Below are 18,696 nucleotides of genomic sequence, written 5' to 3'. Positions count from 1 at the left end.
TAATTAGACTACTTTAAATTCTAAATCAGGTTTGAAAAACAGTACATCAGGAGTTTTGTTCGTCAGTAAGTCTCTGTGTATGTTTGTCTGTGAAACCGTGTGCTGAATGTGCAACGTGGTTTCTTTTGTTGTCGGCGCCATTTTGTCTTGGGAATGCAACGTGGTCTCCCGTCTGTCCGCCATTTTGTTTCTTGAGAACGCAGCGTGGCTTTCTGTCTATCCGCCATTTTGTTTCTTGGAGAACGCAGCGTGGCTTCGTCTGTCCGCCATTTTGGCTCTGGGTTGCGCAGCGTGGTTTCTTTTGTTCGGCGGCCATTTTGGACCAGAGAGCTGAGCGTGGTTTTCTGTCTGTCCACCATTTTGGCGAGTAACACAGCGCTTGTTAGTCGTGATAGGAGATTTGCTGGGTGTATTGGTGCATGTATTATTGAGAGATTGTTATATTGTTTTTTTTTTGTTTTAATGTGTGGGGTAATGCTGGGCAATAATTCGACATCAATATGTCGCAAGTGGGGAATGTTTCATTAGCGGTGATATGATTTTTGGGCAAATTCGATCGGTGCGCATGCGTCGGTGAATGATGACGTACGCCGCATGCACGAAACCAGTGCTCAGTGTTAAGGCTTTGTTTACACTGGTTACTGTAACTAAGTAGTTTTTAAAGCACATTTCACGGACTGTAATTTTGCTTTTGCTTAAGTATGTTTTGTAATAGTTTGAATAGCATCTGTTACCGAGCAAAATAAATAAAAAATTGTGAGTCGAGTCTTTTGTCTCGGTTCCTTTTGAAGAGCCGCGTGTTTACATGGCGACTGCCGGAAGAGTCGGTTCCTTTGTTTCGGTTAGAAGAGCCGATTCATAGATTCGAATCATCTTGCGACACATCGCTAGTGTTTATACAGTTTGAAAAAGTTTTATGTCTTTTGAAATGACACATTACACATCCCTAACTGTTTTAAATGTTGCATCAACATGTTTCTTCTATTGCATTTGAATTAAAGACTACGGCTGTGAGTAAGTAGTGATTTGGAGGAATCCCACCAGGAAGCCCTGGACGACCCTCAAGAGGCAGAGCTAAAGTGACGTCACCAGTGACTAACATCATCGGCGACTCCCCACCTCTGAGTAAGACCAATTCCTCCTCAGGTGAATAACTTGGTGTGTATTGCCTTTTATCTTGACACTTTATTCAGTCCATCACACTTGTGTTTTACTTTAACTGTTCTGATAGCAAAATATAACAGTAGTGTAACCTAAAATGGGAGATCTAACAGCAGGACAATTGCAGCAGGTAGTTATTAATAGGATTAAAGACACCACTCCAGTAAAAGGTAGAGACAAGGAAGGGGAGAAATATAAAAAATTATTTCGTAGTTGGGTAACTAGGGGATTGTATCCAATTTCAAGTGAGTCTGTTCCTCCAGCTGCACAAAGATTAAAAATTTTGGAATACCAGCAGGGAGAAGTTGGGGTAAAACAGGAGAAATTGGATCAAGGAGGGCTACTGAAGTCATTAGCATACAGGCGACAGTTGATAAAACTGCAAGACCAATTAGCTAGAACTAAGGTATGTTTGCAACATATGAAAATTGTAATAAGCAAAGCAGATAGAGAAATGAACAAAGGACTTGAGACTTCAGACGTTGACGCACCTCAACCTAAGTTACCAGTCCCTGATCCATCAGTTTTGAATTCTGGTGCAGTGCCCCTACCTAAGGCCCCTCCTCCATATGAATATGCAAATAATATGTTGAAAGCTCTCCAGCAGATGTCGCTAAGGAATGGGGAGCATTCGGACCCTACCAAGCAGGATGTTGCTTCACCCTCACATTACCGTCCGGAAGCCCAAGAGACTACGATGGTAGTGACCGGAGGGCAGTTAAGTGTACACTTGGCCATGTTGGACGACTTAAACGCCGAGATGGCTAACCTAAGACAGGAACACAAACAAACCATAGATAAACAGACTGATCTACAACAGTCACCAACTGGCACAAAACGACAGAGACCTGAAAAGAACACGGTAAGATTCCCCGAACAGGTACCTACACACTCACCTCAAGGCAATCGTAGTGATTGTGGTGAGTCGGAACAAGATAGTGTAGGCTCTGACCAGACCAGATCCTCTTTTCAAGCTCTCCCAACCATATCTCCCACATCCAAGCCACCTGGTCCCCCTGAACAGATAACAGTGACTGGTTATCATTTGACATCAACTGACCCCCACCCAATGACATACCCCCAGGTAAACCAGCAGGACTGTCACCCCACCACATTGACCGTCACACGGACTCACCCTGTAGCCATACCCACTGCAACACGTAAATCCCCTAGTACAGACTATAGGGCGCTTCCCATGACCGTTACTCCACCACCTGTGAACCCCATTGATTCGGCAATCTCGGAACACCTAGAGGACGATTATATGTTAGACAAAATGCACCGACAGCCCATCAATCACCCTGACGACGGACTCAGACTAAGAAATGGGAAACACCTGCAACTCCCACTGATCGAAACTGCCTCCGGAGCTCAGATTTTTGTCCCATGGTCTCACCGCGATATGCAATCGTTAGTGAATAGCTTACCTCCCCTAATTAAAGGAGCCCAACCTTGGATAGAGGAGTTTGAACAGGTAACCGCAGCTGACAATTTATGTATGGGTGACCTTAGAGCCATAATGCTGAGGATGGATTACAAAGAACCCTTTGGGCGAATAGAAACACAGCTAGGAACTACCGCACTATCCTCTCGTACCCCTTTTTCACACCATAGAGGAGATGTCTGGGACGCATTACGCAGCATGTACCCCACACAAAAGAACCTCCAGGCGTTAGAAGGCATGATCATGAATAAGGGTGAAGAGGGAGGAGAATTCTTGAGGCGAGCTCAGAAAACCTGGAGACAGTGCACGGGAGAGCGACATGACCACAATTCAGTAAACACATTGTTATTTAAGACGCAAGTTGTCAAAGCACTCCCAACTGCTATACAGGACAAACTAGACGATGTAATAGGACTGTTAAACAAACCAGAGGACGAGTGGACAGCCATTGTGGTGCATTGCATCACCAAACATAATAAAAAGGAGTCAGAGCAGGTGGACGGGCTACAACATATGCAACAACGCCTGATTAAGTTAGAACTGGCAGAAATGGATAACAAGAGTAAAAAAAAGCAATTGGTGATAAGTGAGACGTTTACTAACAATAATGTACAGCAGGCCCAAACCGCAACTCCCGCCCAACCGTTAAAATCACAGAGGCCACAGCAGTACATACAGCAATCTGCCCCTGTCCAATACCAGCACCAGTACCAGCCACAATATTGTCCCAACCCTCCGGTACAGCAATGGGCAGCCCCACATAAAAGGCGAAATGAAGGTCCACGTAGGCCACACTCTCAGTTTAGACGAGCAGATAGGACTGGATGTTTTAACTGTGGCGAACCAAACCACCAGGCAAGATATTGTCCCTACCCCAGCCAGCCTGCGGGGACACCGCAGTCACGGTTTACACAGGGACATACACCACAAACATATCCCGAAATTCCAAATCAACCCTTAGTACCTGCCTACCAGCCCCAGGGCCCTAGACACTCTGGAGACCCTTACTGATGCTGCCCAGTGTCCACCACAGGTCGTGACATATTCCCAGAACCAATTGTCACCTGTGGTGTAGGTGGTGAGCATTTTGACTTTTTGATCGACACTGGAGCTACAGCTTCGGTCATCACTGGTAAGCCCAATTGGATTCCTCCACTTACGTCAAACACAATCACCACCGTTGGATACTCGGGAACAACGCAGACCCAATACTTCACCACCCCAATGGTTCTGGAAATTGGACAGCTAAAATTAACCCATTCTTTCTTATACTCACCAAATTGTCCTATTTGTCTGTTGGGCAGAGATGTATTGTGCAAATTATCGGCCACTGTATATTGTACCCCACAAGGTACAAAGTTAGTTTTACCAGGCCAGGAGCTTCCTCCAGAGGCCAGAATTTGTATAATGCAGCCTGTTTCTGAGCCAAAGCCTCAGTCCTGCGACATCTACTGGGCCAGATTGACCGCACCCGACAAACAAGGTACCACATCCAATTTAATGTATGTATTTAACTTGTGGAAACTCTGGTTGATGGCACAAGCCTGCTTGGTTCCCCCACAAGACCCGTACCATTGTACCTTGTACTACACCAGAGACCCTGACGACCTTTATGATGACTTATGGAAACAAAACATGGAAGGATTAAATAACCAATTGTGTAGTGTAGCCATTTTCTTAGGACCAGAGGGAGTAGCAGCAGCGGTGCAGCTAAACCAGGAACAGAAAGAATACTTCAGAATGGATCCGGACATCTCGCAGGCACCACATGTCTCCTTGATGTTGGCTAAAGGTTCTGAAGCTAGATCGCTTGGTCCTATGGTATGTCTTGCACAGACCCTGACATATGCACCGACGGACGTTCCATATCTGTCACGAACTCAGGACAGTAAGTATTGGAAAATTGACTGTAAGTGTGTGGACAATGTACATTATGAACAGGTTTCCCTCCCACGCCACCATGGACGAGAACACACAGATCACCACCTGACTGATCAGATGCTAAAGACTGTCCCTACTTCTTTATGGACCACCTCCAAAATAGACGTAGGGCATGTAAAACATCATGTCGCCCCTATTTCTATGAAACCTGAGGCGGAGGTCGTGTATAAAAGGCAATACCCACTCTCTGCTGAGGCAGAGACTGGCATTGCCCCCACTATACAGGGCCTATTGGATACTGGGGTCTTAGTCCCAACCCGATCAAAATGGAACACACCCATACTTCCAGTTAAAAAGCCGGACAAGGACGAATACAGGATGGTACATGACTTGAGACTGATCAATCAGGTGACTGTCACTGAAAGCATACCTGTCCCAGACCCTTACAGAGCACTACAGAACTTGACCCCTGAACACAAGTTCTTCACAGTCATTGACTTAGCCAACGCTTTCTTCTGCATACCAGTACCATCACATTTAGCAAACATTTTTGCTTTCACATATCGGGGACAACAATACACCTACACTAGATTACCACAAGGTTACAAGGACAGTCCCGGTATTTTTAACAAGTGTCTGAAACAAGATCTTTCCCAGCTGCTGACTGACCAATTGCTGGACACGAACACAGCACTAATTCAGTATGTAGACGACCTACTTATTGCCTGCACTGACTCACGCACCTGCCTGACAGACACCCAGACGGTCCTTTGTAGGCTAGCACAAGCAGGATATAAAGTCAACAAATCCAAATTACAAGTTTGTCGACCCGTTGTCACCTTCTTAGGTCGTTGCATTTCTCCAAAGGGACACACATTGACTATGAAAGCTGTACAAACGATCCGAGCCTTCCCTAAACCTAAAACAGTCAGCCAGATGCTATCTTTTTTAGGTCTGACAGGCTATAGTAGAAATTACATCCCAAATTACACAGGCTTAACCTCACCACTGAGGGCTGAAGTGACCAGATTGGGTCAACGTAACCTCACTGCTCTAATTGAGTGGAGTACCAGCCTGGAAGCCAGTTTTGTAGAAGTAAAACAAGCACTCGCACTTGCAGAGCATCTGCAGTCCCCTGACTACACTAAACCTTTTTATCTGGATGTCTCTGAAAAAGAGGGCATTGTAAATGCTGTTCTTTTTCAGAGAGGGGGGAGCAATGGGGAAAGACAAATTCTCCAATACCATAGCTCAAAATTGGATCCCGTAGTACAGGGACAACCACAATGTACTAAACATTTGGCAGCATTAACCACAGCAGTGGATAAAACAGCCCACATTGTAATGTGTCATCCTTTGGTAATCAACACATCGCATGGGGTGGTAGCATTCTTGACCTCAGCTGCGTTTACACTATCTAATGCTAGGCGTTCAAAAATTAGTGACACCCTTCTTCAGCCAAGTATCACCTTTGCACCTGCAAAAACTGTTAATATGACTAGCACACTTCCTGGTAGAGTAGACGAAGATGAGTTACACATCTGTGAATTAGTAGCTAGTAAAGCGCTAAGGGTTAGAGAGGAATTGAGCACCGAACCCCTAGGAGAAAGGGACATGGACCTGTACTGCGACGGATGCTGCTACAAGAGCAACGAGGGGTTGGTAGCCTCATATGCGGTGGTAAGTGAAAAACAGGGACAGTTTGAGACCTTAGAGGATGGAATCATACCACAACCTGCTTCCGCCCAACTGGCAGAAATCACTGCTGTAACTAAGGCACTGAAGCTGTCAGCTGGTAAAAGAGTTAACATCTACACTGATTCAGCATATGCACACTCAGCCATACATGTAGATGGACCTCAGTGGCTCCGACGTGGCCTAGTCACCTCACAGGGCACCCCTATTAAACACATGACTGAGTTACAGGAACTGTTAACAGCAGTACACCTACCAAAGCATGTAGCCATAATAAAGTGTAAGGGACATTCCAATTTGAAAACCAAGGTAGCCCAGGGAAACAATGCAGCCGACTTAGCGGCTAAAGCAGCTGGGGGTTATGTAAGACAGCTGGTAGCACTGACGACACTGAGTCTGCCGGAACTTACAGACACTCATCTTAGACAGATGCAAGAGAGGGCAGGAGCGTATGAAAAGAATAGTTGGTTACAGAAAGGGGCGAAAGAGGTGGACGGAATCTGGAGAAATCACGAAGGTAAGATAGTGGCACCAGGAGCGGTACTAAAGCTACTCTTAATCGAAGCCCATGGTCCCACCCATGTAGGGACAAAAACCATGCTGCACCACCTTAGGGCCAATTGGTGGCATCCAAAGCTAGCAGACATGGTTCAGTTGCATGTGAGGGAATGCGGGGCGTGTCAGGAAAATAATCCGAAACCGACCTACAGAATACCTATCGGAAACTTTCCAGTACCAGACGCACCTTTTAAGGAAATTTGTATTGATTACACTGACATGGGTCCAGACAGAGTGGTGAAGGGTTATCGTTACCTACTGGTAATGATCGACAGATACACAAGGTGGGTGGAAGCCATACCTGCCAGGCGTGAAGATGCCAAAACTGTAGTGAAATGGCTTAAGACCGAATTGATTCCGAGGTATGGTGTACCTACCACAATCAGGTCGGATAATGGGACCCACTTCAGCAACAGGCAACTACAAGAAGTGGAAAAAGCCCTGGGAATAACCCATAAATTTGGCTCAGTGTATCATCCGAGTTCGCAGGGTATTGTAGAAAGAGCCAATCAAACAATCAAGACCAAATTGGCCAAAGCCTGCTATAAATCCAAGATGACTTGGGTTGAAGCATTGCCATTAGTGCTCATGTCCATGAGGAGCTCCCCTAGGGGGGACTCTCATTACTCACCTCACCAGCTGCTGACTGGTCGACCCATGTCAGGTCCGCCACGAGATAGAACAGTAGGCAAAATGTTAGATCTGTGGGACGAAGAGTTGGACAATTACATGGAAGCCTTAACTAAGTTTGTTGTCAGTATCTCTCCCCAGAAACCGAAAGAAGGAGAGGAACGAGTACCATTGCTATCTGAGGTGGAACCAGGACAGTGGGTCAGGATCAAGGTGCACAAAAGGAAGTGGGATCAGCCGAGGTGGACCGGACCTTGGGAAGTGACTGAAGCCACTTCACATGCAGTCAGAGTGAGAGGGAAGAAAGGTAACACCTGGTATCATCTGAGCCACTGCGTCCGTGCTGAACCTCCGACCAGAACCCTTGCCGGGACTGGACAGGATCTGCAGGCACCCATCCTTGAGAGTGATTCCTGATTCTGCTTAAGGTGGGACAGACTGGTAAGGAGAAGGGGAAAAGAGGTAGGCAAACCAAGGTGGGGAGTATAACACAAATTAAGATTTGACCTTAGATACGGGAGTAGCCCAATAATAACCATGAGGTGTTTAATTTTCAGAGGACTGTGTCACCTGCTGGGACTTTTTGAATTGTGCGACTTTGCGAGTATAACTGCTCCGGGGTCGAGACCAAAAAGATCCCTTGAGCAAAACCATAGAATCCCCACCAAGTGCTTCGAGATTGAGATAGATTACAACCGACCCACCAATGTGGTGTTTGATGTGTGCAGAATAGTGGATTGTGGTGAAGAAAATAGGTGGAGGGGTCATCATATTTATGGCTGCGCCTCCTATCCCTCACCAGAACCCTACTGTCCCACTTGGGGATCAGTGTTCACTCATTCGAACCAAAATTATAAAATTCATTATGACCCAACGGTCCGTTTATCAAGGGGGCATGCATTAGATTTGGACAACAAGCCCCGAGCCTATCTCGGCACAAAACTTCAGTTGCGAGGAAAGACAGTTCTCCTAACCCTACCCAAGCTATCTAGCTTTGGGTGGGGTCCCCAACTTAATTACTATTTTACCTTAGGAGTAGATGCACAAGGCGAGGACCCATTGGGCATAGTGTGTGTAAAACCGAAGACAACCATAGTTTCGAACAATATAACTGACAAGATAGAGGAACTAAGGGAAGGTAGTCAGGGGCCACAACCGGTTGCCATAGCGCCAACAGGAACAATGACCTGGCGCGATCAGTTGGCGGTGGAAACTGGAGATGAGGAGCCTAACATGTGGTTAGAATGGGTCAGATTTACAGTAAAGAGCATAGATATTAAAGATTGTTTTGTATGTGCAGCTGCAAAACCTAATTTAGCCACTCATCCAGTAATTTCAGGTAATTGGACATGCCTAATCTCATTGTTCAATGAAATTGCGCCAGTAGGGTGTGGGGACTTATCCATGACCCACCCAGTAACTCAGGAACCAACCCCAACTAACATCAAAGCCTATAAAGGCAATTACACCTGTTTCAGGAGCAACAAACCAGGACCGATAAACAGGGGACATTTTTCAGAAGGTTGGTGTAAGGAAACCATTATCCTGGATATTGATGGGAATTATACAGGCAGCCAGCTGAATGCACAAAGATTCAGTAGGGCGGATTTAGTATGGTTGTGTGGAGATTTGAGAATCAGGCGAAGATTGCATGGGAATTGGTCTGGGGAGTGTGCGTTGGTCTTTCTGATTATGCCTTTCAGAATTTACAAGCAGCACGGAGTGGAGGATGCCGGGGACGTCCTGACCAATCACCACAGCCATCGAAGAGACACCCGAGAGGTCAAACCTGGCGGATCCTTTGACAAGACCGTGTGGATTGATGGTATAGGGGTCCCAAGGGGGGTCCCAGATGAATTTAAGGCTAGGAACCAGATTGCTGCAGGGTTTGAAAGTGCACTCTTTTGGTGGGTGACTATCAATAAGAATGTAGACTGGATAAACTATCTCTATTACAATCAGCAGAGATTTGTTAATTTCAGTGTTCAGGCCATTGAGGGACTGAGAGACCAGCTAGACCAGACTTCACTTATGACCTTACAGAATAGAATGGCATTAGACATGTTGTTAGCAGAAAAAGGTGGAGTTTGCCAGATTGTGGGGTCATCGTGTTGCACCTTCATCCCTAATAATACTGCACCCGATGGTAGTGTGACACGAGCTTTGGAAGGATTGAAGGCTTTGTCACGAGAATGGAAGGAAAATTCAGGGATAAACAATGAATGGATTAAGTGGCTAGAAGGGATATTTGGACCATGGGAGGGAGTTATTGCAAATTTGGTGATGTCAGCATGCGTGGGAACGGCAATTTTAGTGGTATGTGGTTGTTGTGTCCCATGTATCAGGGTGTTAATGGGAAGATTTGTAATAGATATAGTGAGTAGAGGAAGCAGAGGGGGGCAGGATCCACCAGTTATCCAGATGGTGTTGGCTGATTTGTCGAGATATCAGGTAGATGATGATGAGGAGGATACCCTTGAAGGTGGACCGGAAGACCCACTTCGAGCAGTATAAGTGCTACTAACTCTGCTTAATTAAAGGTAAAACCGACCAGACAAGATGAGGAGAGAGGACCAGCACTACTAATCACACACCGTGATGAAGGAAGGAGACTTGGAAGGACTGGCAGAGGCAGACACTGAGGGGACTGGAGGACCCACTCCAAGGGACAGAAGTGGCACTAACTGGACCTGCCTACAGGAAACAACCCGCAGCAGAAAAGCCCGACAAAACCGACTATGTGGAAGAAGAGTCCAGCGGAATCAACGGAGCGGAACAAGACCAGGGGGGAGAATTTAGTTAGACTAGGAGAAAAAAAAAAAAACATAAACATATAGTTCGCAGACACATAGATCATCTTTGAAAACACTAGTTAAGTGCAACATTAGGAGTCATGCAGAGACACAGGAGCTATGGGCCCCTTCTGAATATCTGCAGCTCTGTCTGGTGGAGGACAACCTGAACGGACTTCCTGTAGAAGCCACGCACCCATTGTTTTTATTTTATTTTTCTCGTGTTTGATTTCCTATTTTTTAAATTACTTTATTTTGATTTCCTGTTTTTATTATTTTTTGTTTGTTTGTTTGTTTCAGGGTTAGGAGCTGTTGCGATAGGTACGGTTCCTTTAGTTTAACTGGTAGCCTTTTTATTTTTAGAAACGTTTTATTGTATAAAATTCAGCCCAGTGGCCATGTAGTCAGAAGGGGTTAAATTGGGGGGTTGCTGACAGCTATCCTTATCTCCTGGGATCTAGAAACACCTAACCTATAGTTAAAAGTTATTGTGAAAGCATTAAGATGCTTTCAAGGGGGGATTGTTAGGTTTTTCGGAACATAAAAACGTACATTTAATATGGGAAGTATTACATCCAGACCACATGGTCTATTCAAAATGGCGGCTGCCATAATCTCTTGGCAGAGGGCGGAGCCTGGGCCTCTTTAGCACATTTCATTGGCTCCACCAGCAGTAAAGGAGGAGGAGCCTAGCTGAGTTTAAAAACTGGCGCAGAGAAAGATTCGGCCTCTTTCTTACGTGGTGTGTCTAGACTGCAGGAGAAAAGGAGCGCCGGCCGGCTTAGATCTGATATATATTCACAGATTATTTTTACACTTAATAAAGTGTTTTAAAGAGTACTTTCTGGACTTCCTTCGACTGCTTTCTTCAGGACCTTTTGAACAAAAGATTTATCCTAACAAAAGTTAAACTAAGTTCCACCGTAAACAAAGTTCCACTATAAACAAAGTTCAACTGTAAACAAAGTTCAACTGTAAACAAAGTTCAACTGTAAACAAAGTTCACCTGTAAACAAAGTTCAACTGTAAACAAAGTTCAACTGTAAACAAAGTTCAACTATAAACAAAGTTCAACTATAAACAAAGTTTAAAAATATCACGTGTTTATATAAAAATGTGAGATTTAATCATGAAGAAACTCGGTTCTAATCAATCGATTCATTTTGGTAAATCGGTTCAAATGAATCGGTTCATCAGTACTGAATCATGTGTGATGCTAACAGTTAGCGGAGCAGCTAATAGTTTGTGTGTTTAAATAAAAGTGGAGTTAAAGCTCCTCAAATCCTCACAGTGATGTTTTATTATGAACTCTAGTTTTATTATGAATTAGAATGTATTATAATGAAATATAAGGGTTATAATTAAATACATATTTTACTTACAGATGAGTCTCTACAGTACAAACACAACAGCTTCTTGTTCTTCTTATGATGGTTAATGGCGGATGGCAGAACAACTTAAGACGCACCAGCGCCACCAACTGGACTGGACTTGAACAGCAGCTTAGTAATAATAACTCTCCACTAGCACATCTGTATCTCTCTATTGCCGAGGAGTTAATGTGTGTTTATATCACTTCATGTATCTCTGTACGTATCTATTCTATTAATATTCATAAGCATGCACACACACACATACACACACACATGGTTCCACGTTCACATGTTTTTGCTGTATGTGTTATGTAGATAATATTTAGGTGATTTGATGTATTTTTATGTTGTTGAGCTTTGAATGTTATTTTTGCTTCACTGTATGTATGGTGCATCATTAAACTGTTATACATTATTTTATTCTATTTTGTTAGATGAGATGGTTTGTTTTTGTATTTTTAAAGGACAGCTAACGATACCCAGCTAGCCTTGTAATTGTGGCCCAATTCCGGCGCAGCTCCTGTAAGCCGAGCCTGCCGCATCTGGTTCAGTGCCGGCAGCCCGTGTCGGCTCTGACTCTTTTTGAATGACTGCCCAGAATCGGGCCAAATACACTGACCCAAATCCAGATGCCAGATCTCCGCCGACTCTAAATACACATCTAAGAGGTTTTGTGGGTTCTTATATGTGTGAACCATCTAAACTATATATTTCTTAAAGTTCTTGACTGAGCTTAATGTCACCAACCAGTGAGTGGAGCAGATACGACTCAGGTCCTGCACACAGTAAGTAGTGCTGATACACAGTACCAGCCTGCACACCAGAGGGGCTCCAAACATCAAGTCTTCACTCATTAAATCATGTAGTTTGTGAACTTTGTGGAATGAATGTAGGATTTATACATGTATATTCTAGGTTTTAGGACGTTGAGCTACTGTTAATATTTTTTCAATTGAACTTAAAACAACCTGAATTGATGTTTTAATTTACAAGCAAATGTAAAGTATATTTCTATATGAAGAGCATCTGTTTCCAGATAATATACACTGAGGTTTAAAGCATAATGGAGCGGGTTCAGTAATTGTGTAGTTTAAAAGCGACAGTAAGTCTGTGTCTGTTTCTGTTATTTATTCTGAATTGTGTTTGTTTGTAAACTGTGAATTAGTTCTTAATCTGGTCGTGATGTTAGTGAATTAAACCTACATCTCTCTGATGATCTGACCAATGAGCTGTCTGTTCTGACCTGCTGCATAAGCCCGGCTAGCTCAGTCGGTAGAGCATGAGACTCTTAATCTCAGGGTCGTGGGTTCGAGCCCCACGTTGGGCGAGTATCTTCATTTAACATCTACAGAAACCAGAACAGCCGGTCTCCAGTGACTTATCAGGTGGATATTTGTGCTTGTAGGACTGTTGTTTACTGGATGTTTTCAGTTACTTATTTCCACTATTCTGTGGAACTACACCTTGTTGTTGTGTCTCATATCTGTTTGATCAACAGGCAGGTTGTGCAATAAAAGACACTCGTCCCTGGGTGGACTCGAACCACCAACCTTTCGGTTAACAGCCGAACGCGCTAACCGATTGCGCCACAGAGACACAAGCACAGCTCTTTCACATGAGTGAACACACGAGTCACATGACTTGCTAATGTTTACTTCATGCTAATAAACAGTATAACATTTTATTTACGTGTCCAGACCTGCTACACAAACTGTCATTTTTGTCCCTGTTAAAAACTTTAGCTTAGTTAAAGCAAATAAAGACACATTTAAATTTGTAATGTATTATTATTAGGTTTAAAGTTGCATAAAACAAATGTTTGTACAAATAATATAAAACCAAAGTACAAAATAAACATTTCACTTATTTTAATGATCTCAGAAATTACTCAGTTTTAAAGGTCAAAGGCAGCAGCATTTAGATCAGAACATTTATTAACATTAAATACCACTAAAGAGGAAATCCTGAACACAGCAATGTAAACCTTTCATTTAAATAAAATAAAGTTACATAGTTGACCCATGGTAAAAAGAACCTCACAACTCAGCACAATGGTTAAACTGCACAACCCAACAAGGTAAAATAACCCATCATGTGTTCTGTCCAATATTTACACAGTGCTGGGTTGCCATATAGCACTTTTTCACCTGCATTCGGCCTTTTCTTTCCTGTATACCAAAAACAGTCGCCATTGCAGGTCTACAACACGTTACAAAAACACTTGGGACAGAAGAGCCATAAACACTCTTTAATTTTTATATATTATAAAATCTGTACCCAAGCAACAAGCTGTAATTTATTTCTAGTAGCACTAGATGGAGACGATGTCTGTACAACATGTTCAACTTCACTTTAAAAGTCAGTTGAAGGTGTTTTACTGTAGTAAGAATGAAAGTTTGAGCTGATCTTTGTGTCATTGTGTAGCTGTGATGAAGAAAAAGTCGCTGGGTCAGTGTGTAACAGGAGGATTGGAGTGAAGGTGAGTGTGTGTGGATAAAAGCTTACAGCACCTGGTATTCCCAGGCAGTCTCCCATCCAAGTACTAACCAGGCCCGACCACTATATTAAAAATAGTTTGACTTTATTATATTAAATTACATCTGAGTTTAATTGATTTATCCCTTATATGCACTTGTTATGGATTCATTGATCTTAACTATAAATAATATAAATAATACAAAAATAAAAGCAGTAACTATAAAACAAGGTTTGTAGGTTGTGAGGAACATTAATATGTGTTTATAAAAAATAGTTTGACATGATTCCTCAATATATTAAAAGACGTTAATGGATTTATTTCTCAGTAATAAGTGCAGATGAAATGTTTTCTACGTTTTTCTGTTTTATGACACTCCCTAACGCGTTAGCTGAAGTTGGCGCTTGATCAACGGTTTCATTTTAATCTTTCTTTAAATAAATACATTTAATCTCGGCTAATAAACATCCAAAATTTAATTACACTGCATGAACTAATACACTGAACAAACTACAATCAAATTTGTTTAAAAAGTTTCTCGGTTCATTTTTTATTTCATGTTATTTTGTAAATGTTAGGTGCATCAGCGCTGAAATGCTAAGCAAGTGCTGAGAGAGCGTCTATAAAGTGCATGAAGCTGAGGTGTAATAATTACCCAGTGGCATGTACCATCTAACACACCTGTATTAAGTCCTAGAGTATGGTTACAGTAAACATCCAGAAACCCAATTTTTTATATGATGAGCGTTGTAGTATTTAACTAAGCATCTGCACTAGTTACTACAACTACAATACACATTAAAAGTCCCACAGTATAGATACAAAAGTTCATTAAATAATGTAAAATAATAACAAAAATAAAAAATGCAAATGTTGATATGATGAGGGTTGTTGTAGTTAATTAGTCACCTGTACTAGTTACTACAACCACAATTAATTTTAGCAGTTGTGCTATCTTCTGTGTGTACAACAGGGTCATGTTGTCCAGGGCTCCTTTAAGCAGATCGTACAGTGGTGGTGAATAGTAGCAGAAGATTCTACACAGGGTCTACAGTAGCTGTATAGACCTAGAAAAGCTCACAATGTGTGCATTATCGAGTCGCCTTGCTATGTCTACAGCATCATGTGGATATTATAGTAAAGGTTTCTAGTTTCCTTAATTTCACCTCCTCTTTTCTGTACCTTAAACAATAAGATTGTTACTGGTTTCATCTGAATCCCTCCCAGAAAAGGTGCTTTACCACTACCAGTTACAACCTGTCCGATTCTGACCGATCAGAGTAGTTGCATTACCCAGGGAGATTGCAGCTAATTCTGGATACGAGCTGTGTGATGTTGGAGGATCCTCCTCCTCTGTTCCTATTTCACATCTACCAGTGATCAGTGAAGTCTCTCACATGCTTTCTGTCCATTTATAGTAACTCTTTTATACTTATCTACTAATACTCACTCATACTCATTATTACTCTACTAATACTCACTCATACTCATTATTACTCCAGTAATACTCACTTATACTCATTATTACTCCACTAATACTCACACATACTCATTATTACTCTACTAATACTCACTCATACTCATTATTACTCTTCTAACACTCACTCATACTCATTATTACTCTACTAATACTCACTCATACTCATTATTACTCTACTAATACTCACTCATACTCATTATTATTCTACTAACACTCGGTGATATTTATTATTACTCCAATAATACCATACTCATTATTACTACAGTAATACTCACTCATACTCATTATTACTCCACTAATACTCACTCATACTCATTGTTACTAAGTTACTAATGAGTATTAATGAGTATACTGAGTGAGTATTACTGGAGTAATAATGAGTATGAGTGAGTATTACTGGAGTATTAATGAGTATGAGTGAGTATTACTGGAGTAATAATGAGTATGAGTGAGTATTACTGGAGTAATAATGAGTATGAGTGAGTGTTACTGGAGTAATAATGAGTATGAGTGGGTAATACTGGAGTATTAATGAGTATGAGTGATTATTAGTGGAATAATAATGAGTATGAGTGAGTATTAGTGGAGTAATTATGAGTGAGTTTTAGTAGAGTAATAATGAGTATGAGTGAGTATTAGTAGAGTAATATTGAGTATGAGTGAGTATTAGTAGAGTAATAATGAGTATGAGTGAGTATTAGTAGAGTAATAATGAGTATGAGTGAGTATTAGTAGAGTAATAATGAGTATGAGTGAGTATTAGTGGAGTAATTATGAGTGAGTTTTAGTAGAGTAATAATGAGTATGAGTGAGTATTAGTAGAGTAATAATGAGTATGAGTGAGTATTAGTGGAGTAATTATGAGTGAGTTTTAGTAGAGTAATAATGAGTATGAGTGAGTATTAGTAGAGTAATATTGAGTATGAGTGAGTATTAGTAGAGTAATAATGAGTATGAGTGAGTATTAGTAGAGTAATATTGAGTATGAGTGAGTATTAGTAGAGTAATAATGAGTATGAGTGAGTATTAGTAGAGTAATAATGAGTATGAGTGAGTATTAGTAGAGTAATAATGAGTATGAGTGAGTATTAGTAGAGTAATAATGAGTATGAGTGAGTATTAGTAGATAAGTATAAAAGAGCTACTATAAATGAACAGAAAGCATGTGAGAGACTTCACTGATCACTGGTAGATGTGAAATAGTAACAGAGGAGGAGGATCCTCCAACATCACACAGCTCGTATCCAGAATTAGCTGCAATCTCTCTGGGTAATGAAACTACTCTGATTGGTCAGATTCAGACAGTTTGTAACTGGTAGTGGTAAAGCACCTTTTCTGGGAGGGATTCAGATGAAACCAGTGTAGATCATTTGGTTAAATGATGTTTGTTATGAGCCATTGTACTGGTGTGCGTAAGCCAATCGGAGTGCGGGATACTGGAATGTTGTTCTCTCGTGTAATATGATGACTCGTGCTGTATGTTGTGCTCATGAAGTTTTCGTACTTTAAACTTATTAAAAGTTATTGTTTTGTAAACCGGTGTGATCATTGACACACACCATATAAATAGTCAAATTCTACATGGTGTCAGAATCCGGAATGGACTTCTTGTCTGAACAGGACCAGTTATTTTTTCTCTTTTTTCCTGGACTGTAACGGTTTGTAAACAGTACTCGGACATTATGGCGGATGGATTTCGCAGACCCGATCCTCTGGAAAATATTGCAGATAATTGGCGAGTTTTCGAGCGTGAGTACGACATTTTTATCGCCGCTACACACTCCGACAAGCCAGCGATAACAAGGGCTTATATTCTCCTCAATATTGCGGGAGCAGATGCTATTGAAGGTGAACGCTCATTCGTCTATGCAGCTGAAGTGCGCGCGCCCGGGGCAGATGGAGCAGTAATATCACCAGCAGAGTCTAGAGAGGATCCAGAATGTCTAAAGAAAAAGTTTCGCGAAATTTGCAATCCCCAAAGCAACAGAACAATGGAAAGACACAAGTTTCACTCAAGAAATCAAAAACAAGGTGAGAATATCGAGTCATTCATCAGTGATTTGAGGATTAAAGCTAAAAACTGTCATTTTGGAGATTTGAATGATGAACTTATATGTGACCGGATCGTGTGTGGTGTTACCAGTGACTCTTTGTCTGTTGAGAGATAGTGAGTTAACACTTGCAAAAGCCATTTCAATATGTCGCATCAATGAGATGACAGAGGAAAATAGCAAAACTCTAGCCAAACAGGCCTCTAGTGTCGATGCAATAAAGCCATTTTCAAACAGAAAGCGGCTGCCAAAACAACAGTCACTACCAAATACCATCACAGACTGCAACAATTGTGGAGGTAGCCATCCAGCAAAACATGATAAGTGCCCAGCATTTGGACAACAATGCCATAATTGCAAAAAACGAAATCATTACAAAAGCTGCTGTAAGTCTAAACCACGAAACCATAACATAAAACCTTTCAAATAATCTGTGCATGAAATAGCAACCGATCAACCCACAACATGTGAAGATGAAACAATATATGTGGATGGTATCGAGATTGAAAGTTGTGTTGACTGTGTTCATTCTGATGTTAAAGAGACAGACGAAGGATTTGTCACAATGCACATAAATGGCAAAGCCACTGAAATGAAAGTCGACACAGGAGCAAAATGCGATGTAATGTCACTGCAGACTTTCAAACGTGTAACTGATGGCAAACAGCTGGTAAAAAAAGAAAAGAACTGCCAATCTCATTGCTTACGGCGGTACCACCATCGAGACTGTTGGTATAGTCGAACTGTCATGCTACTTGAAAAATCAATGCCACTCACTACTTTTTTTCTTAGTGGACAGAGAGGTGCAACCACTGCTAGGATTCGTGCATGCATGGAAATGGGCATTGTCAAAATGAGTCCTGATGTCCACCAAGTCACCATGGAGAGACACACACAAACTTCACTACACAAATTATTACACAGTATAAAGATCTGTTCAGTGAGGAGCTTGGAGAACTTCCAGTCGTATACTCCATGACACTGGATCCCAATATACAGCCTGTGGTCCGACCAGCTCACCGCATTCCCGTCGCAATGCAAGAAAGAGTCAAAGCTGAACTTGAACGTATGCAGAGCATTGGTGTCATAATGCCTGTCACCGAGCCCACAGACTGGGTTTCCTCCACGGTAGCAGCACTTAAAAGGGACCAGCAG

At 42.0% G+C, this 18,696-nt stretch overlaps 1 protein-coding gene and 2 non-coding genes across 3 annotated transcripts in view; 2 read left to right on the top strand and 1 right to left on the bottom strand.

The window, feature by feature from the left end:
• Nucleotides 1-1,858: 1,858 nt before the first annotated feature.
• The window catches only part of LOC134328362 (NLR family CARD domain-containing protein 3-like), a 46,187-nt gene continuing 29,349 nt past the window's right edge, over nt 1,859-18,696 (top strand). The window contains exons 1-3 of the mRNA XM_063009466.1: nt 1,859-2,023; nt 2,246-2,427; nt 2,776-2,883. Of these exons, the coding sequence (XP_062865536.1) occupies nt 1,859-2,023; nt 2,246-2,427; nt 2,776-2,883 (455 nt within the window). The remainder of the gene's footprint in view (nt 2,024-2,245; nt 2,428-2,775; nt 2,884-18,696) is intronic.
• Nucleotides 12,789-12,861, top strand: trnak-cuu (transfer RNA lysine (anticodon CUU)). The gene has a single exon. It is a non-coding gene; the product is annotated as a tRNA-Lys (tRNA).
• Nucleotides 13,057-13,130, bottom strand: trnan-guu (transfer RNA asparagine (anticodon GUU)). Its single transcript has one exon. It is a non-coding gene; the product is annotated as a tRNA-Asn (tRNA).

The sequence above is a fragment of the Trichomycterus rosablanca genome, chromosome 15 (genome assembly GCF_030014385.1).
Source record: "Trichomycterus rosablanca isolate fTriRos1 chromosome 15, fTriRos1.hap1, whole genome shotgun sequence".
NCBI classification, from domain to species: domain Eukaryota; kingdom Metazoa; phylum Chordata; class Actinopteri; order Siluriformes; family Trichomycteridae; genus Trichomycterus; species Trichomycterus rosablanca.
The sequence above is the reverse complement of the archived record's forward strand: the minus strand, read 5'-3'. Positions and strand labels throughout refer to the sequence as shown.